Source organism: Plasmodium inui (assembly GCF_000524495.1).
Source record: "Plasmodium inui San Antonio 1 unplaced genomic scaffold supercont1.32, whole genome shotgun sequence".
Classification (NCBI taxonomy): domain Eukaryota; phylum Apicomplexa; class Aconoidasida; order Haemosporida; family Plasmodiidae; genus Plasmodium; species Plasmodium inui.
Genome location: NW_008481866.1, coordinates 142,692 through 150,941, shown reverse-complemented (window position 1 = coordinate 150,941; position 8,250 = coordinate 142,692). Strand labels below are relative to the sequence as shown.

Sequence of the window (8,250 nt, the reverse complement as noted above, 5' to 3'; positions counted from 1 at the left end):
GGTTGGAACGGAACCATACAGAAAAAATGTAAGTAAAGACACTTTCCGTATAGAGGAGATATAATGATAAAACCCTAGAAGAATTCTATTTCCTAATCGGCAGTGAAGCAACTGGTGCCGAATCAACACGTTGCCTAAAAACTATACAGAGACACCAACGAGGGCGCAATTTTTCTGCAGTCCGTGCAAATCCTCGTTCAATTCGAAGTGACGTACAGCGAAACAGACGTTTAATCCTCATTGGTCATCTTAGCCTCCTTCTTTATCAAAACATTCTTTTGATTATTTACCAATCTCCAACAAAAGTAGAAATTGTAATTTTAATTGCTATTAAAAAATTATTCCTTCCTTCTAGTGAAGATTTTTTTTTTTTTCTAAGATGCCACGCTCTCTTTCTAGAGACGCTAATTCTCTTTCGTTCGAAACGTGACGACAAGGGTTCTAGAGAGATTTTTAAAGCGTTGATTTTGCTTATCGATTTCGGAAGGGGGCGAAAGGAGAAGTAATCAATAAGTCAGTCGGTTAATCAGTCAGTCGGTCCATCGGTCCGTCGCTCCATCGGTCAGCCAATCTGTTTTTCTAACCAAAGAAAATATACATTAGAAAGGTACGGAATTATTTAATCTTTGGCAAGAGAAAAATAAGAGAGCCCCAGAAAAAGGAAGAAAAAGAAAACTCAGCGTGATTTGTAGCTAAGTAGGTCGAAGAATCCCAAGAATGGAGCTGAAACCGAAGCCGTTGCTATCGCTGAGGTTCGCAATCAACGCTGATGTTGAAGTTAATCCAGGCGCGTGAAAGGCAACTTGCAATCGCAACAAGATTATCACGGTTAACTAATTAATTAGTTTGAAAAAATCCCCACGGTAGATAAACTAGAACGAAATAAATTATAATAAAATAACAACTCCTCTAGTGGCCGTTTCCATTTGCTAGATCAAACCACCCCGTCGGCGCGGCGCTAATTTTTCTTTCTGTATCTCTTTATTCCTTTTTTTTTTTTTTTTTTTTTTTTGGCTTTTTTTTTTTTTTCCTTGTTCTAACACAGGAAAAAGTCGCGTTGTTTTCTTTTAAAAATTTAACGTGTCCTGGTGACGAGCGCTTTGTAATCTAAGCAACGGTAGCGCGTGACAATATGCGTAGCATAGAACGCAGTGTAGGGCGGCGGCTTGCACTTCTTTTCTCTATGCATATTGTATACACGCATGCGTATGCGTCGTGGGGCGCGGCCTCTATAACTGCGCCTGCTTAAGAGAAAGGCCTCCCCATATACATTCGGCGCCTAAATCTGAATTGCAAGAAAAAACGAAATGGTATATTTTGTGACCCAATGGGCAACATATTCTTCGTTGATAGCGACCCAAAGGGGATTACTCCGCGGGACTCACGCTGATTCATTCAAACTACGATGCCTCTTTTCCTTCATCCGGTTTATCCCATTCACTGTTACCCTGTTCCCAAATTGCGGCGCTCCCCCTTCCGCTTTTTCCGCTGGGGGCGGGCACGTGTTTCTTTTCGTTCACCAAGTGGGCAACCAGACAAGTTGCTTCCCTAACGCGCGTACGTATGTTGGTTCGCCTATAATGTGAACATATATAGCTTGTGTTTGCATATTCTCATTGGTTTGTCCCCCACAGCGTCAGGCACTTCCCATCAAAATCGACGTCAGACGTCGCAGAAGATTTCTTGCCTGGGTACACTCACATGCACACTCAGCGTACTTTGTTTTTTTTTCTTCTTGCGATAATTGGCATCTGCACCCCGCGGTTTCAATTTTTTCTTTTTTTTCCTTTTTTTTCGTCCCCATTTGGGTACATCTACGAGAATTAGCGCCAGGACTAAATTGGAAAAAAATAGTAAATTAAAAAGAAACAAAAAAAATTTAAAACAAATTGAAAATAGATTGAAAAAAAAAAGATTAAAAATAAATTGAAAAAACTACCTAAGTGACAGTCTCCATATATGGTAAAAAAATAAAAAAAAAATCAGTTATGTACACATCACGGAAACACAGGCACATAGTTCATATGTTTTATCAAAGGAATGTCTCCTCACGCTAGGAGAAGCAACACCTAGTCCGAAGCGACTATGGAGTATAGGAGTGAACAAAAAAATAGAGAACATTCATAATTGGATGGAGATTACACGCTCGCTTGTGGAGCTGTCTTACGTCGGTTCTGCTTAGCGTGAGTTGTAGGGACGACCACTTTATCCATTCGCCGCGGACCATAGCAGATGGTGGTAGTGTGGGGGGGAATCTTCGTTCTTTTACTTTGAGCTGTTTTGGTGGCGACAGTTTTGACGGCGCCTGTTTTCGGTACCCACGTTTTGGCTGTCCCCGTTCTGGCTGTCCCCGTTTTGGCCCTTCTCGTTTTGACAGTCCTCGTTTTGGCCGTTCCCGTTTTGACAGTCCTCGTTTTGACAGTCCTCGTTTTGGCAGTCCCATTTTTATCCACCCCCGTTTTAGCTACCCCTCCTTTGGCTACCCCTCTTCTAACCACCCCTTTTTTAGCTACCCTCGCTTTCGTGGGCACAGATTCTGTTGGCTCCGTTGTTGCTGTCCTTGTCTTGGTTGGCGGGCTTCCCTTCCGCCCAGTGTTGGTGTTGGCGCTCAGGATATTCAAAAATGGGCTACCAAAGCTGCTTTCAATGCTGCTTTCAATGCTGCTTTCAATGCTGCTTTCAATGTTGCTATCAATGCTGCCGCTAATGCTACTTCCATTGTCGATACCGCTGTCGTCATTGCACTGCAAGTTCTGCTACCTCGGCGTGATGAGCGACGAGGCGGGATCGATCTAAGCCCCCTTCTTCAAGGGCAGTTTCTTCTCCACCGTGCACATGGCCATCGCCATGGACTTCCTTTCCTTCTCCCACTTGTCCATATAAGAATCTAGAAAGTGGTTCCACGCATTCACAATCTTCTTCTGCTTCACTTTCTTAAAGTGCCTCCTCTTCTTGGCGTACCCATCACGGATATAAATGTGGGAGTAACACTTTTTTATTCTTTTTTTAAATTCAATTGTATCTTCAACGTCCTCTATCCACATCATTCTATGAATGGACCTGAGCCAAATGACCCACATTTTATTTTTCCAGAGCTCATTTACTCCTCTGGTTTTTTCTCCATAAAACAATTCGAACAATGTATAAGTTTTGAACCGTCTCCAGAAGTTGATTTTCATTTCCCAATATCTAGTCTTCTCACTGAGGCATTGTTTGTACCATTTTCGGATGCCTTTTTTGTTGATCCCTAGAAAGGCTCCAATGTTCCTGTTGATTAGCTCCCTGGAAACAATAGCTTCTTCATCGTCTTCTAAGGTGTCGTTATATCCTACCTGCTCCGTTAATTTTTGGACGTTTTCTTCTAAATCCTCTGTGCTTATGTTCCAGTTCTTCCACTTTGGTTCGTTAAGCGTTGTTAGCACTCTGCGCTGTTTCACAGCATGCGGGGGTACCTAAGAAAGGGGGCAACAAATAAAAGAGTGGTGTTAGGGGAAGAAGCCACACTGAGAAGCGAACCCCTCCATGCTCAGCATAAATCTTAGGGATCACCCCAAGCAGCCCTCCGACATGCTCATCTTAAACATCAGGGGCCCACCCAAGCGCCGCTTAGACATGGTTCTAATCCTCCCCCCAATGTTACACACACACAGCACTCACCTTGACGAAAAAACACAATAGAAGGAAAAACCTTACACAGACATTTCCACACCCCTTGAAACTTATCGCGTTTGTCTTTACCCATTTTGGATTATCCTCCCCACTAAGATGTTTACCTGTGGCTTTTTTGCCCTCTGTGTGGATAGACACACGTGTGACCTTCACTTGGGGGGCCCTTATACTCACCCAAAGCACGTCTTCTCGCATCGGCGGCTGGCGAGTGAAAAGCAAATTCTTCCAAAAAGTATAAGCCAAAAAAAAAAAATGCGATGCACCTGAACGAACACTTCACCGGTGTGGTTTGTTCTCAACCCGTTCTTCCATCCTCCCTTACATGCGGGTACATACTTGTGCCCCTCCCTTCGCTAATGAAAAGTAAATATATATTTCTTTCTTTTTTTTTTAATTTCTTCCTTTTCATTCCACAATTTGCCAAAAAGTGTGCGAGTTTACCAGAAATACCAACATGGCTAAAGATCACCGAGGGGGATTGTATGAGGAAGAGAAAATCGGCACCACACAACAGTGCGAAAAACAAAGTCGGAAAAATATGCCCTGGTGTGCAATACAAATTATCACAGATTTAGAGCGCCGCACTGAGCCACTATGGAAAAGCCCACTGAACGCTCTCCCGCACACACGCACAAGTGCATTTATAAAATATAGGTATATAGTACACCCTATTCATCACAACTTCAACGACTTCAAATTCATTAATCCTTTCGCGACACACATGTTCAGTTGCAAAATGATTGATCGGGGCATTCAGTTTTGGGTACCGCATTTTATAAATATACATACTCATGGTCAAAGGAATTTATTTTCTGCTCTAATCAGATTTAAGGATTAACAAAAGTGGGCAAAAAGGCACACACCGCTGAAAGTGTTTTTTTTTTCTTTTTTTTTTTCTCACTCTTTCTCCTTTCCACTTGGTAAAAATTAGCTTAAATTTGTACCACTCTTGCGTTAAAGTCAAATTATATTTTTCCGAACAGCCGTCCGCGGGATACGATCTTTTTCATTTGCAACGGGGGCCCTTGCACGTGAAAAGTTAGCTGATTCACCAGGTTCCCTCTGTTCATCATTTTCCTTTTAACAGTGAAAGAGAAAACTCTACGTTGGATGGGAGTGATCCAAATGAGCCGCAGGGGCGGATCAATTGAGGAACAACACGCCTTCACCGCGAAATGTACACACAGAGACACGTACGTACATACGCAGTTATTCGTTCAATCGTGTCACTTCTGGTTGCTAACCTTGCCCTCTGTGTGCAGCCATCTTCAGCCCTCTACAAATTCGCAAGTTAAAGAAAACGACGGAATGCACGATTTTGATGACCCCTCGGACGGACAGCTTATGTGAACGTGCCCACGCAGGGTGGGCAACACTCCAACTGCAGAGTAAGCGCCAAAGCGGTATGCCACCGGGGAGGTGCTAATTAGAGTAAATCTTAAAAGAGGAACTTAAAATGGATGCTGTTAAAAAAGGAGGTGGGAGTAAGCTGCGGACGTGAAAATGAGGAACTCACGCCAAAGTGGCTGTTCTATGGGGCAGCCGGGACGCTAAGCAGACTGCTCCTATTGCCACGGCGCGGATAAAGAAGTGATTCGTTCTTCTATATATAGAAAAGCATATCGCACGTGCTAAGTGGATAGAGTTGCCCAAAGCGCTTAAACACACCCAATTACTCGTCTTTACAGGAAAAAATAAAGCCCGTAGCTATCAACTCCTCTCGTTCTTCCACGTCCACCTGCCCGCCAAACTAGACCAGTCAATGTAGGTGTTAACCCAGTCGCATATCAAACGTAGGCAGGCGTGTATTCTCTCATGTGTGTACCTAGGGCGTGCCACCAACTAAAAGGCCCCTTGCTCTATACCATGGTTACAACACCTCGTTGCCAGACCCCACATGTTCCCAGAAAAATAAATATGTGCACAGATTACACACCAGCCTTTTGAGGCATGCATAAATTCAACTGTAGTTATTAATCCATCCATTACCATTTCGCCCAATTTTGATGGATTTTTTTTTTTTTCTCCTATTTGAATAAGGCTATCAATTTTGACTTTCCTCCTCGTGCAAATGGATCCATTGGCTATTTTGGCATTCTTCGGATGTATTCCTCTTTTTTCGGCACAATTCGTTCGTTCTATCTCACATATGAACCTTATTTATTTTATTTTTTTTTTTTTTGTACATCCATCTGGGGGTATAATTTGACAATGGTGCAGGAATGCCACGAATGAAAAGTGCAGAACGTATGTGACACGTGAGGCCCATGTGTGAGTGCCTTTCAGCTAGGTGTTTACCAAAGAAGTAACAGGGAGAGCACGCATGTGTATATATGCGTAAATTAATACGCACATGCGTGTACACTTGTGCGTGCAAATTCGGCTGCCTTGGGGGTGCGTGGATGACCCATTTGTCCATAACGAAGATTTCTCTGCGGATATAGTTTATAAAGATAGCAACGCAGAAGCACACCATCAGCATGATTCTCACGTGAGCATAAATCTACTAAGCGGAGCACAAACAACTGTGTATTTTTATTCATAAGAAGAAACGCTCCATTCCGCCGAAATGTATGATACACATCTTGGCATCTTCTCCAATGGGCATTCGTTACGAAGTTGCTGCGAATCTTTTTTTCAAGGTGCGTATGTGCCCATGCACCTTGGTCTAGGTTCCCCTACGCATGCACCCCCTGCTCATGCATCCAAAAGAGCGCCTCGCACTAGTGCGTCGTGAGGCATACACAGAATGGACACCTCGCATAACATATCAAATCTGCATGTGCACCCTTCCAGAGGGACGGCTTCCTCTCTGCGTCCTTCTCAACACCTGCATAGTTCCATGCGTACGGTGAGCTAAGCCACTATCAACCGGAGCACTTCTCACACGCGCTCATGCTTCTCGCCAAAGGCGCCTATTCTGGCAATCTCTGGAATGGCCCCAATGAGCAGATAACAAAATGGATGTAGAAAAATACGATCCATTGTTGATTGTTGTCATCATGAGAGTGTGACAACAGTGGTGAATACCTTGGGGGCATTTACATCGCATCGATTGAAAGCGCCACACAGGAAGGAGAACTTGGGTAGGTGGGAATAAACACCTCTGCACGGTTCTGCAAAACGTTGAGGCAGCCGATTCAGACCTACCAAAATATGGGAAGCCTCCCGTAATGACTCAAGATACTCACGTGGGTAAGTAAAAATAAGTATTGCACCTCCTTTGCCCCGTTTTGCTTCATAAGGTGCAGTAGACACAAATCTATGTTCACCCCCTGAAAAGATGGGCACACCGTCTGAATACACCATCCTGAGGAAAGGAAGAGGAAAACCTTACTCTTAACATTTTTCCCTACCGAGAAGAAAGAAAACAAACACGACATGGATAAATCGAAATGATCATGTTAATCCCCTCTTTATAAAAAAGAAATAATTTGCCATTTCAGTGAAGCAACAATTCGTAATCAAATGGAAAGCACAAACTGTTAATAATACCATCTGCCAGAGTAACTTTCTTTCATTTCTTTAGAGTTTCCTTCTCCATCACGATGATTATAGTAAAAAAAATAGAACCAACTGTTCGGAAGAGTATCAGAAGATACAAAAGGAGCTTTTTATGCATACTGGGAAGGGACCGTCCTAAATGGGAATTTACATATTAGAATAACCATATGATCAGATAAAGTTTCATCAAATAATGGTTTCAGAAGAAATATCTATGCACTTCATAATCTCATTCGATTTTCCCTTCTGCCATACCATTTGCATTCCTTTATGCACATTGCGCAGCTTTTCCGTTCTAGGAGGACTCCTTTAGCATGCTCGGTTCCTTCGGCATTTTAAGAAAAGAATCCCATAAGCTGAGGAAGTCAAGCAAAGTGAACAATTGAGGAATCACCAAATTGAGCAACTACCGAAATGGGGAACGACCTGTCTTACAAATAAAGGCGCCCCGAGAAGTGATAGCGATAAAACAATAACAACAGTAACGACACTAACTATACTAACGATACTAACAAAAGTAGCAATCGTATGTATTGTAGCAATGCTAACACGAGTACAAACGGGAAAACTTGACCCAGTTCAAATTTTCCAAGTGCAGGCTGCCCCATTAAGCCACACTTCATGCCATATTGCACCCCTTCCCTCGCCCTAACTCATGACCTCACGTAAAGCACTCGTTTACCCCTATGGCAATACCAAAGTTAATGGACCAAATAAAAAAAAAAAGAAATTATCACGACCCCATTAGGAAAAAATAGCAAAATCGGTATAATACTGTGCATTCGGTATCTTATTCAGAAAATGTATTTTAAGAAATACGAAATAAGTTAATACACTCATTTAATGACTCTAAAGAAATGTACCCCTTCGGTGAACGCTTTACTAATTGTCGACAAGAAGGCACCTCTTTCCACTTTGTGCACCGAGGTATTTATGTGTATAGGAGATGGGGGGGCATAATTTCCCTATAGGGAAAAAAAAAATAGCTCAATCAAACTAGCTCCTGTACGAATAAGGCGGAAACGAAAAAAAACAACAAAAAAAAGAACACTCACAAGGTGACTAGCCCTCATGGTG

General features: G+C 42.7%; 1 protein-coding gene across 1 annotated transcript; it reads right to left on the bottom strand.

Moving 5' to 3' along the window:
• Positions 1-2,138: 2,138 nt before the first annotated feature.
• C922_04955 (hypothetical protein) lies at positions 2,139-3,864 on the bottom strand (the record flags this gene model as incomplete). The annotated part of the gene is made up of 3 exons (XM_008820529.1): positions 2,139-2,756; positions 2,829-3,452; positions 3,658-3,864. 3 exons carry the CDS (start codon positions 3,862-3,864, stop codon positions 2,139-2,141), a joined length of 1,449 nt encoding a protein of 482 aa, XP_008818751.1.
• Between the last annotated feature and the right edge of the window lie 4,386 nt (positions 3,865-8,250).